General features: G+C 37.7%; 1 protein-coding gene across 3 annotated transcripts in view; it reads right to left on the bottom strand.

Moving 5' to 3' along the window:
- The window catches only part of LRP6 (LDL receptor related protein 6), a 181722-nt gene that overhangs the window by 31037 nt on the left and 132831 nt on the right, over positions 1-17854 (bottom strand). For all 3 annotated transcript variants that reach the window (XR_009265896.1, XM_058743646.1, XM_058743645.1), the window contains exons 10-15: positions 17186-17412; positions 15041-15225; positions 14077-14403; positions 4938-5140; positions 2986-3197; positions 1856-2046 (exon numbers count right to left, since the gene is read on the bottom strand). Coding sequence is in view for 2 of the 3 variants with exons in the window: in XM_058743646.1 (XP_058599629.1) it covers positions 1856-2046; positions 2986-3197; positions 4938-5140; positions 14077-14403; positions 15041-15225; positions 17186-17412 (1345 nt within the window). In the remaining variant the exon portion in view is untranslated. The remainder of the gene's footprint in view (positions 1-1855; positions 2047-2985; positions 3198-4937; positions 5141-14076; positions 14404-15040; positions 15226-17185; positions 17413-17854) is intronic.

Here is a 17854-nt window from a genome sequence, read left to right as displayed (position 1 = left end):
CTATTTGTATGTGTGTATAGGTACATGTGGGTATACACAGTTTAAATATTTTTAAAGAGCAATCTGCCAATTTAAATATTTTTAAAGAGCAATCTGCCATCAAATATAGTGTGGGCATGTACATACATATATAAAATTAATTTAACCTTAAACAAAAACATTGTCATGCAACTTAATTTCTAAAAATTATCCTTTGGGGCAGCTGGGTGGCTCAGTCAGTTAAGCGTCTGATTCTTGATTACAGCTCAGGTCATGATGTCATGGTTATGGGACTGAGTCCCACATCAGGTTCTATGCTGGGCATGGAACCTGCTTAGAATCCTCATTCTCCCTCTCCCTTTGTTCCTCCCCCGGTTCTCCCATGTACACGCATATATTCTCTCAAAAAAGAAAAAAGAAAATAAAAAATTATCCTTCTATGTCAGTGCACACAGATCTACCTCATTTCTTTTGGAATGACTGTTATATTGCATACACTTGATATATCAGAATGTATTTCTCTGTGACACATTATTATAAATAATGCTGAGCAAGTACCCTTGTACAAATGGGTCATTATTTCTGTAAAGAAAAAAACTATCTAAAAGGGAAATTCAGTGGTACCTGGGTGGCTCAGTTGGTTGAGCATCTGACTTCAGTTCAAGTCATGATCTCATGGGTTTGTGGGTTCAAGCCCCACATCAGGCTCTGGGCTGACAGCTCAGAGCCAGGAGCCTGCTTCAGATTGTGTCTCCCTCTCTCTTTGTCCCTCCCCTGCTCACGTGCACTCTCTCTCTCTCTCTCTCTCTAAAATGAATAATCAATAAAAAAAAGAAAAAAGAAATGCATTGGCAAACAGCCCTCCAGAAAGGTCTTACCAATTCCACTTATACCAAAGTGCACGAGAGCATGCCATTCTCTACCATTCTGGCCAACGTTGGGTATAATAAACCTTAACGTATTTTTGCCACTCTGATAGATATAAATAGTTTATTATTTTAATTTCATTTACTTGATCAGTAGTGAGGGCACACAGAATATTTGGACATCAGAAACTGGGGGGGGCGGGTAGGTGAAGTAACTATGATTGCAGACAGAGGTTTGAAGACAAATGAACACCAGCAAGTGATTTAATTTGGTTAAAATACCATGAATTAAGATCATTTGAGGTTGATGATGGCTTTGTGAAAGGCAAATACCAACTTAAGTATACAACTAGTGTTCTTTCTTCAGGTTATGAGATTATCCTGAAGATTTTTTTTAGTAGCAGTGACATGATCAGATACCATGCTTCAGAAAAGTAGTTTGGGAAAAATGCATAAACTTTCTGGGGGGTGGGAAGGAATCAGCAGGGAGGAGATTTCACTGGCTACAACTCAGGCCAGAGTTCAGATAAGAACATAAACTAGAGCACAAGAATTAGGAATGGAGAAGTGATACATCAGAAATGTATTATTTATAGAGTCCAAATCAAGAAAACGGGGAAAGTATTATATAATAGAGGGATCAATCACATACGTGGTTGAAGAAAAAGTGCTTCCCAACCAACCTGATACTAACCCTTTAGAAAGAAGAGGCGCCTGGGTGGCTCAGTCAGTTAAGCGTCTGACTTTGGTCAGTTCAAGCCCCGCGTTGGGCTCTGTGCCGACAGTTCAGAGCCTGGAGCCTGCTTCAGATTCTGTGTCTCCCTCTCTCTCTACCCCTCCCCAACTCATGCTCACTCGTGCTCTCTCAAAAAATGAATATTAAAAAAAAAATTAGAAAGAACTGTAAACAAATGTCCACAAAAATAATAAAATGGAAGAAAAATATAAATTCTATTAATGAATCGTCTCAATAACTGAAATTAAAATAAGGAATTACATTTCTTGGGTACCTGAGAGATCACTGCTTTCGATTCGACGGAGATCAGAATCTGCCCAAAAGAGCTTGCCCAATCTGCTATCAAGGGCTAATGCAATTGGTTTACTTAGGCCACTGAAAAAGAGGACCTCCCGTTCTGTTCCATCCAAAGCAGCCCGTTCAATTTTGGGAGACCTTTCCTGAAGATTGGTAAAATACATATACCTGAAGAGAAAGGAGGAAACAGTAAGTTTATCAAAGTAAGAAACCATACAAAATGAGACTATTCTTAAAGATATAAGGAGTAGAATATTTTAAAATCTTATTTTTAAATGTTGTAGAATGTGTTATTTTTAAGGCCATGGGATACTTTTATTACTTTTGATAACAGTAACACAGAGTATACAGAACTTCTTGGGGAGCTAATTTTCATGAATTAATAAAATGAAATGATAGACACAGGCACACCTATGCTTTTGGAATATTACAATACAGAAATAAAAGAACAGTGATCAGAGAGACCTGGACTCAAAATTATAAATTCCTTCTCCAATTAGTCTATTTCATAACTAAAAATAAGTCATATGAGTTATTTCTTATATTTAAATTCTGAAGTTCATCTCTTTCCAGTAACTCTTTTGAAGTAAGCTACTTCCCCTGCTGAATTCCTTATCATTCATTCAGATGCAAAAAAGTACTATTTTACCAAATGTAAAGCTCTGTATTGAATGACAGAAAACATTAGTTCTTGTCATAAAGGAACCTAAAGTCTAGGAGAAAATATAACACCAAAAACACAATTAAGTCTGAGGTAGAGTTCTAAGCATAACTAGAGAGACAGAGATACAGAGTGCTGGGTATTTGGGAAAGGGGAAAACCACGCCAGGCTGGGGTGGGCTAGCTCAAGGAAAACTTCACTGCAGTTCAGTCTTGGAGGTATGGGCAGAAATTAGAACTAAAGCAATAGTGACAAAGGAAAGAAATTCTAGGCAGGAAAGTCCGGGAAAGCAAAAATGCAAGAAAACGCAGGGGCAGGTAGATAGAGCATATCGAGTTTTTTCACTGAAGCACAGTACATTAAAGGTAAATAACTAATGAGCTGAAAAGGAAGGCTGATGAGGATCTCACATGCCAAGATATCTGAAAGCAACTTGAGTAGCATACCCTTTCTCTGGGTTTACCACAATGGCTCGAGGTCGGTCTTGCTCGCCTTTTAATACCACTCCAATTGATCTCCCATCTAATCTTGTTACGTTAATGACATTGGTGGCCTCACAAGTCCAGTAAATGTAGCGGCTATAAATATCAATGCTGAGGTCATAGGGTTGTATTTCCAGGTTCTGATTTGGAACTGAGCTCACAACCACAGTAAAACCCTAGGGAAAGAAAAAGACGCACACATAGAAAATTAGGCTCCAAGCCAGAGAGCCCTGAAGTGATCGCTCACAAAGCTTACACTTACATGGTACAAACTTGAGAAGGAACTCTCAAGTCTCACCAGACATTTCTTACTAACAGATTTTTTTTATGGGTAATGTGCTTCTTTTTCATCAGGCATTTTAAATGTTCCCTTTGGCTATTATGACATGTAGCAGAGGAGTGAGCTGAGGCCATATTAGTTGCTCTAGGAACCCGACAGTGCATTGATTCGAGTGGGAAGGTGGCAAGAGTCTCCTGTAAAGTGACTACAGCTGCAGCTAGAAACATCCCTACAAGTCCTCCAAAGCAGCGGTTCTCAACCAGGGGCATTTGGCACTGTGGGGAGACATTTCTGATTGCCACATCTATACGAGTACAACTAGCATCTAGTGGGTGGGGATGCTGTTAAACAGCTTACAATATACAGGTCATACCTCCACAACAAAGAATTATATACCCTAAAAATGTCAATAGTGCTGAAGGTGTGAACCGCTTACAGAGACAACAGCAATGAGGGCTAGAAACCACATCGACCAGTCATGTCCTTCTCCAATCCTCAAACCACCAAAAAAAAAAAAAAAAGTTTTTAACAAAGCAAAGCAATAGGGAGGTTCTGTTCTAATGTTCTATATGAATAAATTATATTTCATTTGCTTGGCAATGCTGAGATAATATATTCCTTAATGAGGCTATCTCATTTATCTGCTGTGTCCTTGACTGTATAATAACAGCTATAATTTCTATTATTTATCAGTCTGTTAGTCCTGGTCTATATAGTGTAAGGTGCATCTGTAATATACCACTATTGCTAGACCTCTCAATGATCCCTCAAAAGCCCCTAAATACATGATCACCTCACCCTTAGTGACATACCAAAACTTAATCCAATCTCCCTAAATTCTAATATATTCAAAATTCAACATCACTGCTATAAGGAAGACAAATAATTATTCATAGTAATTCCCAGTCTAAAACTGCTTGGCCACAGAAAGAAAGTAAAGTAGTATGGATAACTGTGATATAAACCATGACTGGTATGTAAGCATAGATAAGATATTGATAATATTTTTATTCCCTCCCCTCCCTAGTCACCAAATAATAGCCCCCCCCATCATTAAGTTAGTGATAACATATCCTTAGGTGTTTTTAATTTTACCAAGACTGTGTTATATGTTTCTTATCCTCTAAATGTTTTAAAAATAATTAATAATAATAGAACTGTTATTTACTGAGTCTATACATACTATGGAACAGATAATGGGCTATGTGCTTTACATTGTTTTCAGCTAAAAAGTTCCTAAGAATCTTAGTGAGTGACACAGATAGATCAAAACCAAGGTCTATTTAATTTCAAAGCTTCCAACACTCCATGTAAATGAAACCATAATGGAAAAAACTAAACAAACAGACATGAGTGGCAGTAACAAAGTCATTACCAACATACGAACTAAGTTTTCCTTATACAATTTTTATTCCAACAGCATTATCAAACAATTAGGATCTTTGATAATGATCAAAGATCATTAGGAGGAAAAAAAGCTGCTAGGTCCAGAATTTCACATTCTTCTCTCTCTCTGCACGTGCGCACACGCACACACACATACACGCACGCACACACTCAAGAATTAAGTAAAAGAGGATGGTTAGTCCAACTACATAGTAAAAAAAAACAGAATTTGAACCGAGCCCTGAATTACCTGGCTGCCATCTTCTTGTGCTTTTCGGATCATGTTTTGTCGTGAGTCAATCCAATAGAGTTGCTTGTCCAGTGGGTCATAGTCAATGGCCCGGACATTCCGAAGGCTGTGGATGGGAAGGATGATGTCAGGGCTCTGCTGTTCATCAATCACCATGCGGTTGATGGCACTCTTCTGACTGAAGAGTAGGAAAGTAGTTGGAGCTTAAAGAAAGAAAAGAGCAAATTTTAAACACAATTACTCTAAATCTTGTATCACTCAAAGATCTGATCAACCTGTTGTCTACATTTCATGCAAAACAGACACAGATGTTGAAGAGGTAAGACTGAGGACAAAACCGTCTGGAATGTCCCTAGAAACTCTCCTCAAGGTGACACTAATGAGCACTATGCTATCAAACCAGTTATGAATTTACCCAATGACATAGGGTATTATGTCATAACCCTAGCCTATTTTGTTCCATTTTGTCCACAGTGTCATAAAAGGAGACCTGATTTCAATAAAGCATTTGATAAAGATATTAAAATTCTCCTTGTGTGCCAAGTGAATAATCCTACTCTTCCATAAGCTATACTGCGGGTGGCAGGAAACCTGGGTTTCCATAGGTCAAAGCAGAAATTCCAAGAAAGGTTTTAGTATCAGCTCTCTCATTATCTACTCACTTGATCATAACTAAGTCACTGAACCTCTCTGGGTCAAAGTTTGCTCAACTCTAAAATAAGGTTACAGCTATTTTGTCCTGTTCATTGAGTTCCTGTAAGAATTTTACAACATATATGAAGATACTTCAAGAATTAAGGGTGCTGGGTGACTCAGTTGGTTAAGCCTCCTATTCTTGATTTTGGCTCAGGTCATGATTTCACAATTCGTGAGTTTGAGTCCCGCATCGAGCTCTGCACTGTGAGTGTGGAGCCCACTTGGGATTCTCTCAGGGCGCCTGGGTGGCTCAGTTGGTTGAGCGTCTGGCTTAGGCTCGGGTCATGATCTCAGTTCCCAGGTTCAAGCCCTACATCAGGCTCTGTGCTGACAGCTCAGGGCCTGGAGCCTGGCTTTGGATTCTGTGTGTCTCCCTCTCTCTCTGACCTTCCCCCACATTCGCTCTGGCTCTCTCAAAAATAAACAAACATTAAAAGAAATGTAAGGGGGGGCGCCTGCGTGGCTCAGTCAGTTGGGCTTCCGACTTCAGTTCAGGTCATGATCTCGCGGTTCATGAGTTTGAGTCCCACAGGGGGCTCTGTGCTGACAGCTCAGAGCCTGGAGCCTGCTCCAGATTCTGTGTCTCCCTCTCTGTCTGCCCCTTTCCTGCTCACATTCTGTCTGTTTCTCTCTCAAAAATAAATAAACATTGGGGAGCCTGGGTGGCTCAATCAGTTGAGTGCTTGATTTCAGCTCAGGTCATGATCTCACAGTTCGTGGGTTCGAGCCCCACATCGGGTTCTGTGCTGACAGCTCGGAGCCTGAAGGCTGCTTCAGATTCTGTGTCTGCCTCTCTCCTTGCCTTTTCCCTGTTCATGCTCTCTCTCTCTCTCAAAAATAAACATTAAAACAAAATAATAAAAATAAATTTTAAAAATAAACATTAAAAAATGTAATAATGCATTATTGTCAATTATACCTCAATAAAAAAGTGTAAAGTATTATATAAATGTAAAGTAAAAATAACTACTGTTCATTATATCAGTAGTAGCAGTAATAAAGTTAGTATTAATAGAAATTAAATCCTCATGGATTGCAGTTACAGGTTTTATTTTGCATTGTGTGGATGATAATTGCAAGGAAAGCCAGTAAAAATGTCTCTCTCTCTCTTGCTCTCTTACACACACATGCACACACAAAACTAGTAATAACAAATGCTTTATACTCATTATCTCTATCTTCACAAAAAATCTTGTATTTATATTTTTACCAAAAAAATATATTAATCTGATATTAAGTTGATGTCCTAAATTTATGAAATGGGGAAATGCAACAGAGACTAACCCTCGGGACTAAGACACTGATTACTATGCAGGAAAACATCTAGAAAACAACAGCATTTGGGGCGCCTGGGTGGCTCAGTTGGTTAAGTGTCCAACTCTTGATAACAGCATAATGGCTCAGGTCATGATCTCATGGTTGAGATCAAGCTCCACTTGGGATTCTCTCTCTCCCGCTCTCTCTGCCCCTCCCCTGCATATTCTCTCACAAAAAAAAAAAAAAAAGAAAGAAAAAGAAAAGTAAAGAAACAGCATTTCACAGTGCTACCAACAACTTCAAAGTCTACTAAGTATTTTGAAAATCTTCATTAAACCATATATAAAGGGGCGCCTGGGTGGCTCAGTCGGTTAAGCGGCCGATTGGGCTCAGGTCATGATTTCGCGGTCCGTGAGTTCGAGCCCCGCGTCGGGCTCTGTGCTGACAGCTCAGAGCTTGGAGCCTGTTTCAGATTCTGTGTCTCCCTCTCTCTGACCCTCCCCCGTTCATGCTCTGTCTTTCTCTGTCTCAAAAATAAATAAACGTTAAAAAAATTAAAAAAAAACAAACGTATATAAAAATTCCACAATTATACTCCAGTCTCTTGGTATTCAGTCATCACCTAAATCCAGTAGAATTTTGTGCTTTTCATGGACATAAACATAAATGGCCAATCTAGAAGTCCTTGCTTAGGAGGACCCAAGCCCCATTCTTCACGATTCCATCAAGTGTGGTTCCCTGGTTTACTTTACATTTATACCCAAAAGTACATTGGCTTAATTTGAGTTTCCCAAAGAAACTCATTGGTACTCATAAAGAAACCTGGTATTTACAACACTGAAATTCTTTTTTTTTTTTTTTTTTTTTAATGAAACATAGTTGACACACAATGCTACATTCACAACACTGAAATTCAGCTTTGTGTAAATTCTTCACCACCTAGAAGCCCATACCTGGCTTGGAAGATTTAGAAAGTCTCCCACTGGAACCCTCCATTATCTGGAGTCAACTCCATCACATACTGACTTAACAACTTTTAGCAATTTTAGTAGAACACATACACTAGGTAGTAAAAATATATGTCACAACAAGGTAGCTTTTTTTTTTTTAAGAATTATTTTTTGGCAGTACTGCTTTCTTGTAACTGAAGAAAAAAGGGGTGGGAGGGGGGCTCTAAACTCTTAAGTTTCTGACAGAATAATCACCACTTATACTAAGACATACAATGAAGCTTAGACTCCAGAGTTTTAGTTGCCAACTTTTCCTGCCTGGGAAACAATCAAGTATATATTTGGCCCCTACCATGTTTTACTGGGCACTTGCTTTTTTTTTGAGTCAAGTTTTAACCTTCAATTAGATTCTACAATTAGGTGTTTTAGAAACGTAGATTAAGACAAAGTCAAATATGGCTTCAAATAAATGCTTGTTTTGAAAAGTCTACATATGACATTAATGGAAGCTGATGTTGTCACTTATTTCAAGGAAGACTTGATTCTGTCATTCAGTGCTTAAAGTGATAAAGAATATGCAATTTTGTAAGCCCAAATCCAACCTAATTTATGTAACCTCTAACTCCCTCATCTCCTGCAGAATGGTACTTTGAGAAATTGTCATACAGACTGTCTGAGCTTTACATTGTCACAATGAAGACAGATGAGATGTTAAGTAGGAGGGAGGTTTTCAGCTCCTTTTGAAGGCACAATTGTTCACCTGCAGCTTAAAGGAAGGTCATGCTCTTGTGGAAGAACTTCATAAACTACAAGGCCAACAAGCCCATCACCTCTGACTGTGCCACTTGTGCCCTGTGCCAAGGGCATGAGTAGGGACCAAAGTCCAGTCCACACTTCATTAGCCAAGCCATGTACCTGTGTGGCTGCAAATGCTGAAAGGAAACCATTTTTTCCTGATTTGCACAAAGGTGCCATAGAGACCAACCACCTCAGTACTGAACAAGGGATTACACAATTTGGCTTCTTGTTTCCTCCCTGACTTGATCTCTTTATTCACTCTAATCCAGTGACACTGGCCCCCTCGGTGTTCCTCTAATATGCCAGACATGCTTCTTCCTAAGACCTCTGCATTTGCTGTCTCTTTTGCTTAATAGGTCTTCTCCCAGATATCCACATAACTCATTTCCTCACCTCCTTCCGTTCTTGACATAATGTCACCTTATCAGTAAGGAGTTCTCTGATCAGTGTATTTAACATTGCAATTCTCCTCCTCACCCTTTCTTGCTCTTAATATTTCTCCAAAACATTTATCTCCATCTAACCCATGATATAGTTTACTTATTTGGTTCACTATCTGTCCCACTGGAATATAATCTCCATGGGGGCAGAGACTGATGTCTATTTCATTCACTGCTACATTTTCCACTGGCTCAAATAATGCCCAGTATGTAGCAGACATTCAATATATATTCATTGGAAGAAGAAATGAATAAACACATGAAGAAACAAGCATTAGATCACAATAACTAAGGGGCAGCCCTGTAGCCACAATTTTGAAAGAAAATAAAATTATTTCAGATAATTGGGAAGGAAAACAAACAAACGTTTATTTAGGACCTCCAACATGTCACTCATCATTCTAGATATTAATCCCCAAAATTATCATCTCCATTTTTAGGTAAGCAAACTCAGAAAGGTTAAGTATTTTCCCAAGGTCACAAAGCTGATAAGTGGAAGAGTATATGTATCTTTCTAAGTCCTCCCCTGCTTCTTCATTCTTTTATTTTACAATGATTTCTTGAATCATTACTACTCACCAAGCATTGTTCTAGGCACCTAAGATCCATGAAAAAAACAAAACAAAACAAAAACACTGCTTCAGGGAGCTTATGTTCCAATAAACAGACAATAAAAGCAATTAACATAATTAAGAAGTTATAGTATATAAATATTAGAGTACATAAATTACATACGGTAACAAAGAATGATAAATGTTACAGGAAAAAGAAAAAGTACAGGTAAGGAGCACTGGCAATGCTAAATAGGGTGGAAGGATGATTTGCCATTTTAAAAGGGTAGATCAAGTCTCACTGTGTAGGTCACAATTAAGCAAAGACTCAGAGACGAAGTATATCCATGTAAATATTTGCAGGAAAAACATTCCAAAAGGTGATAAGCAGCACAATAATCCTGAGGTGGGAGTAACTGGCATATTTGAAAACAACGAGGCTAGGGTAGCTGTGTCATGAAGAGAGCAAGGGGAGAACAGTGAAAGCCACGGTGAAAACAGTGAAAGCCAGGAGAAGCAAAGGGGGAGGGATGCAAAGTGAGGGGTACGGATCATGTAGGAACTTGTAGCCCATTATAACAACTAGGTTTTTACTCTGTGTGAAATGGGGAGCCATTGTAAGGTTTTGAGAAGAGAAACAGCATGATCTGATTTAGCTTTTGAAACACAGGTCAAACATGAAAAGATGCTCAACATCATTCACCATCAGGGAAATACAAATCAAAACCACAAATGAGATACCACCTCACACCTGTCAGAATGGCTAAAATTAACAACACAAGAAACAACAGGTGTTGGCAAGGATGCAGAGAAAGGGGAACCCTCCCACACTGTTGGCAGGAATGCAAACTGGCACAGCCACTCTGGAAAACAGTATGGAGGTTCCTCAAAAGTTAAAAATAGAACTACTTTACGATCTAGCAATTGCACTATTAGCTATTTACCCAAAGGATACAAAAGTACAGATTCAAAGGGGCACACATGTCTCAATGGTTATAGCATTATATCAGCAACAGCCAAACTGTGGAAAGAGCCCAAATGTCCACTGACTGATGAATGGATAAAGAAGATGTAGTATATATACAATGGAATATTACTCAGCCATCAAAGAGAATGAAATCTTGCCATTTGCAACAATGTGGGTGGAGCTACAGTGTATTATGCTAAGCAAAATAAGTCAGTTAGAGAAAGACAAACATCATATGATTTCATCCATATGTGGAATTTAAGAAAGAAAACAGATGAACATATGGGAGTGGGGAATAAAAAGAAAAAAGAGAGGTAAACAAACCATATCTTCAAGATAAAGAACTGAGAATTGATAGAGGGATGTGGGTGGGGATTGGGCTAGATGGGTGATGGGTATTAGATAGGGCACTTGTTATGATGAACATTGGGTGTTATATGTAAGTGATGAATCACTGAATTCTACTCCTGAAACCACTATTGCACTGTGTGTTAACTAACTAGAATTTAAATAAAAATCTGAAAAATAAATAAATAAATAAATACATACATACATACATACATACATACATACATGAAACACAGGTCAAGGAGTAAATTGCCCACAATGTTGGAAAAGTATCTAAAGGCAAGCACTTTGTGATAAATTTCTCTCATAATCTGCCTTGGATTCTAATATATCTCTACACAAATATTAAATGGTACTAATTATAAAAAGAGGACACAACAGGGGCACCTGGGTGGCTCAGCTGGTTAAACACCTGATTCTTGAATGTGGCTCAAGTCATGATCTCAGTTTGTGGGTTTGAGCCCCACATCAGGCTCTCCTCTAGCAGCACAGAGCTGCTTTAGATTATCTCTCTGCCTCTCCTCCACTTGTACTCTCTCTCTCTCTCTCAAAAATAAGTAAACTTAAAAAAAAAAAAAAAGTACACAATAGAAAGCCACTTGAAGCACTGTTGATCTATCTCCAAAAGGCAGCCAAAGACAGATATGGGGACTCTCGGCACTGATTCCTCAGGCCTTCACTCAGCAACTAATATGCACAAATATAAGCAGTAAAAACAATAATGATCTCAAAGGGTCTTTCCATATTCCCCTTGGTTCCATTCTCCATTGGTCATTACTCCTATTTTTTTCCTTCCATTCAACGTCAAACTTCTTGAAAAAGACAACTACCCCTCTCTCCCTTTCTCCATTCACATTCTGACCAACTCTAATCTTTAACCATTATTTCCCTGCAACTAATCTCTTTAGGGTTACTAATCACCACCTTCTTCAAAAATCCAGTGGACATTATTTTAGGGTTCACCTAACTCAGCCCGTCAGCAGCATACAGCACAGTTCTCTGTTTTGGAATAATCTTGTTTCTGGTGCCACCATTCTCTCCTGTTTTTCCTTTTCCCTCTCTGGATGCTACTCTTCAGTGTCCACTGCAAGCTCTCCCTCCTCAGACAGAATTCCTTAGGTTACCAGACCCCTTCCTTTCTCTTTAACAGGAGCTGGCAAACTGCAGCCCACAGCTAGATCTTGCCCTGCTGTCTGTTTTAGAATAGTTTATTGGAATTCAGACACATTTTAAAAATGTCTTGTCCATGGCTTTCATGCTACAGTAGACAGAGTTGAACAGGTATGAGAAACTGTATGACTCACAAAGCCTAAATGTTTACTCCCTGGCCCTGTACAGAAAGTTTGCCAACTCTAGCTCCATACCCTCTCCCTAAGTAATCTTACCCATTTTAATACATGCTGGCAATTCCAAAATCTATTTATCTTCAACCTCATGTCTCCCCTCTTCTATCTATCTATTAAATGTATCTATGTCAATGTCCCATGGGGAAATCGATATAAACATGCCTAAAATTAAACTTCTCACTCTAGTCTTCTCATCTCCTACCTACTTAACTACTCAAACCAAAAATCTAAAAGTCACCCTTGCCTCCTCTCTCTTCTTCTTCCTCACGTACAACCTACTGTTCTGTTCATTCTAGCTTCAAAATATACCTTCAATCCATCAGCTTCTGTCACCACTGCCACGTCTCTTACCACATCAGTCTGCCTGACCTCCCTGCTACCACAACTCTCTTCAAATCCATTCTACACAATAATCAAATCATGTTATACCTTAATTTTCACAGCAACCTTACATGGTAGTTAATATTATTATTCCCATTTTACAAATGAGAAGTTTAAAGCTTAAAAAATTTATGGAACTTTAGTAAAACTCAAAACTATTCTGTGGCAAAGACTCCATGAAATCATTAAACTATAAACTTATATTCTTTCTTTTTCACAACTGAAGCCTTGTGTCACAACACACTGAATCCTTTCCTATGTGACTTCTTATACTTTCAGTCACAGAATAAAGTAATTTCAATAGTGAACTGAATAGTTAATAGCTATTATTATTATACACATCATTTAATATTTTATATTATTATGTTAAATTTAAACATTACGTTTATATATCATGTAGAATAATATATATTTTATACTTTTTATGTTTTATATATTTTTGTATATTACATTATGTCATATATGTGACTAACTGAATAATTAATAGCTAATCCAATATCCTATAGCAGTTTTGTTACCATCCACCCTAGTGAACCATATCCTACACTTCTCTGACATGAATTTACCCTTTCCAGTCGAATTCTCTATTTGTTTATCATATCTAGCAATTTGCTCTTGTCTATCCATCAAGACATGGGCCGTCACATATACTTGAGTCCTAAACCAGGTTTCCCCAAGCCAACAATGTTTGTTACATATTATGTTTTGATGTCATTAGCACAGTGTATGTGTGGTTAATGTGTATTTAATATGTAATATGTACTGCTAATATTTAAATATCAGCAGATATTACAGCCAAGAAAAATCTGGATGAATGGAGAAGATCTGGTAATCCACTGGAATTAAGTAGTGACCACCCACAATGCTCAGAGCATGTGCTCTTTAGTTCCCCAGATATTTACAATTATTTTATACCCGGATAAGTTTACATGAAAAATATGCATTTTCCACCTGGCCTCTTATTTGCTTAAATTTTTTATCTTTAGTCTATACTATGAACTTCAAAGGACAAGGAGGTTGTAGTTTGAAAATTTTCTTTGTTTTACTGCCTGTACTTTATAATAAATATAACACGAATAAGAAAAATATAAATTCTTAATAGCACGCATGTATGACAGTCTGTCTCACTGAAGCTATGCAATTGTGCACTAAATATTTAAATGCTCAAAAGTAAAAGACTTAATTTTTTCTGCAATACCAATTTTTCCATAACAGCAACTGGCTATCATCAAACAGTTAAGTTACAAAAACGTGCATTTTTCCATCTTTAGTCCTTCTCTTTTGTTAAATGATCAACTCTGAACTTCTACAACTTGTTAGCTCTAGAAAGAACATGAACTACAGTGTTTTCAAAATCCTGCTTTCTCCTCGAATTCTAGTTTGCACTGGGGGAGACACAGCTTACCACTACAAGTCCTGTTGTCGGCGTTAAGAGAGTAGTGGGCAGGGCATCCACAAACAAAACCCCCAACTGGCACAGCCAAGCAGAGGTGGGAGCAGTGCCCATTGCTGGAAGCACACTCATTCCACCCTGCCTGCCGAGAGGAGTGAAAGACGAGGATGTCCATCACATAATCCAAATGGCCCTGGATGATGGTGCGGTTTTGGCCACTGGTTTTGTTGGCACGTTCAATGCTGCGCCGGCTCCAGTCTGTCCAGTAGATGTAATCTTGGTACTGAGTTAAGCCAAAAGGATGAGGCAAGTCATCTGCTATAACTTCCCGGTTGAGTCCTGTTTTCAGAAAGGCAGTAGACGGGAAAAGCAGAGGCATGAAACATGTGAGAGTAGAAGAGCCTTATTGGCCAAAAGAAAGAACGTTGTAACATATAAAATATTACAGTTGTAAGCAATTTAAGATAGAACAATTTATTTAACAGCAATTTTAAAACCAGACCAGTCCTCTGAAATCAATCCATCTGCAGTCTGACCCCATGCCTCAAACTTATATTCTTGCTATAAATCACTGAGTTTGTTTAAACTCCAAGTGGTCTGTTTTGACTGCAGTTTTATTTTCTCTCCATAAGGGTCTGTAAGTTGAACTTTTAGTCTTCCTTCCATAAAAAGATGGAAATGCATATACTGTACTTTACTACTACAAAAAGTCACTTCAGGAACATCTAGGGAGTTACAAATTCCACTACAAGCCCAACAATAATGAAATTTCCACAAAATAAAGAGATGTGAATCCAAGAACCTGGCCCACTATTAATAATAATAAACAGGATACAATGTCAGAGCACCTAGACATTCATAGGAAGTTCTGTCAATAGTATCTAACCAATGGTAAACAGCAGTCACGGATTTTTGTATAGAAAGAATAACATACTATCTGTCTGGATTAAAAAAAAAAAAAAGAAGTACACCTTACCAAGCATATTTGAAGATTCTATTAAGTTGGTGTCCAGGTCTGTCCAATAAAGCCTCCTTTTAGCATAATCAATAGTTAGGCCATTTGCCCGTCCCACATTTGGAACTAACGTAGTACGTTCACTTCCATCCATGGCAGCTCTGTCTATCTTAGGTTTTCCACCCCATTCAGTCCAATACATAAATCTAAATTCAAAACAATAGATATGTAACAGGTCACTTTTGATTATTTGGGAAAAAGGATCATATTCATGCATGGTAACTAAATAAATTTAAAGAAAATATACATTAAATCAAGGAAATCGGTAAAGCAAAATCAAGGCTATCATTTTTTCAATTATTTTGGCACCCTCACCTAAATATTTTTTCTCATATCCTAAAAAGGAAGTGAGTCAGCTTTCTTTAGTCTTTCCAATGAATTTGTTCCATCCAAAACCCAGAAACTGGAAACAAACTAATGATATCCATACTGCAGCACTTGCATTTATGCAACTAATATTCAAGAAGATACCAAAAAATTAAAGTTCTGGGCTCAGAATCTGATTCACGTCTGCATAAAATAGTTTTGTATCTTTACATATTTCTGAACACAAGCAATTTGAGGTTTAAATTTTTAGACTTATTTTTCAACTTGTATAATCAACTCTCCCCAAAGACAAGTTGCAGGAGTATATCAAAGGTAAAAATTAATAGTCTTTAAATGGAACTAAAAAGCAAAGTTTGAAATGTTTTTGGTCGTGCAGTCCAAGGGAACATACTATGTGTGTATGAGCAGTGACTCACCCCTTACTGTGTCGGCTGGGCACTGAACACTACTGCTATAATCCCTGTAAAATTTTAGAATACTTTCTTGCTTTTATATTATTTTTCCAAGTTTTTCACATTAACCTCAGAGCAGCCCCACAGTATAGGCTGTTTATAGATGTAAAGAGGCCAAAGCAATAAAAGAAATGTGAATGATCTAATTTCTTCAACTCCATCACATGGCAGGGCTAGAACTAGAACCTAATCCCTAGCTAAGTACTTTTTCAACTAAACTAGTAAGGTGCTAGTTTTGAGACATTCTGAATACTGGAACTAGAAAAGCACTCCACATGCCAACTCTCATCAAATACCTGAGGACAGACATTTACTCATCAGTCTGTCAGCTGATGGTTGACTTGGTAGCAATGCATGAACGTGCTTTTCTGAAAATTAAAGTTAGTCTTGGGCTTTGTTTGCATTTGTACTTGTCAGCTGACAGGCACGTGCACACAAGAAGCAAAAACAACTGTGAGACAAATGTCACAGTTGCTAGCAGCCAAATAAACTGTGGAGTCCTTAGTCCCAATTATTAAATTTATCTGTGTGGTAACTAATGCTTAGAGTTAAGATCACTGTAATGCAACCACAACATGTCAGCACAGAGAAGCTATCTTTGCTCTGGCCTTCTAACGAGATGGAGACTAGGTAATAATGGAATTAATGTGATTTCAAGGATCTATTTTTAATTACAGGTATGGTAAATATGTTTGTATGTTCACACTGTTAACTTCTGCTTTTAAAAGTAGAATTATTCTTCAAATTTCAGATTTCTTAGCTGTTGGCTTTTTAAAACTTGCTACATCATGTAAGAGGATCACCTACCTTTGAAAAACGTCATGTTGTAAAGAAATGTTTTTTTAATCGAAAACAGTTTACCATCTCATATCAAAGTTTCTCTAAGCTTTTAACAATGATCAAACTAATTCCACTTTGAACTGATGAATATTCTAAAATGGAACTTTTTAAAATGCAGCTATTTCTTAGTACACGGCATTATTTCAGTGGGTTTTAGATCTGATTTAACTTCAGAGAGGGTAAAGCAAAATGCAAACGATACCTTTAAAAAGGCTGTTTATTAGCATACAATGGGATCGGTAATATTTAATTACTAGTCCATCTCACCAATCTTCCTTTACCTAATGTTAATAATGGCAAAAGTAAAATATAGCTAATAATTAGTTCTAAATCAGTGAAATCTCAACTAATGGGTTTTAAAATAAAGCCTACCTATGGTTTAGTTACCAGATTCCTAGTAAGCATTATTTAAGACATCAAAAATACAATCCATAATGAGGCTATGGGCAACACAGTTGCAAAGAATGCATACATAAAAGCTGTTTACCCTTCAGCAGGGTCCAGTGCAAGAGCTCTGGGACTATCTAGGTCTTTCCAAACCAAAACTTGTCGGTGCTGCCCATCCAACTTTGACACCTCAATTCGATTCGTTCCTGTGTCTGCCCAGTACAAGTTCTTCCCAAGCCAGTCTACTGCCATGCCTTCTGGATAATCTAAGCCAAATTCCACCACATGTTCCAGTGCACTGCCATTCATGAAGGCTCTGCTGATGGTCTGCAAGAATGAGATTAACAACAAAATCACATGGCTTAAGTATAAAACACTATCAAGAAAGAAGAGTTCTGGTTTTCGTTGGGTGCGAGGATCCAGAAGCATAGTTTCTTAATACAATTCATGTATTTTACAAGCACAGAAAAAGCCTGATGTCAATCTCTAATAAATGCAACTGTGACCTCAAGTTTTAGTATCAAGCCGAGGAGAAATTTTTGTAATTATTAAGGATCAAAAATTTACTCAAGTAAGACAGTGGAATGACTTTGCTTTTAAAATCTATTAGTAATCAAGTGAAAAAAATATGGCTAGAATGCTGTAGACTTGTAATTGGTAGTCAACTTCCTGAAGGCTCCTGAGAGTATGCCATGTCATTGTGTCAATCTGCAAAGATCTCAACAACCTTATACATCATAAAATGTACATAACCATTATCAGATTATTA

This window comes from Neofelis nebulosa, chromosome 8 (assembly GCF_028018385.1).
Source record: "Neofelis nebulosa isolate mNeoNeb1 chromosome 8, mNeoNeb1.pri, whole genome shotgun sequence".
Lineage (NCBI taxonomy): Eukaryota > Metazoa > Chordata > Mammalia > Carnivora > Felidae > Neofelis > Neofelis nebulosa.
The sequence above is the reverse complement of the archived record's forward strand: the minus strand, read 5'-3'. Positions and strand labels throughout refer to the sequence as shown.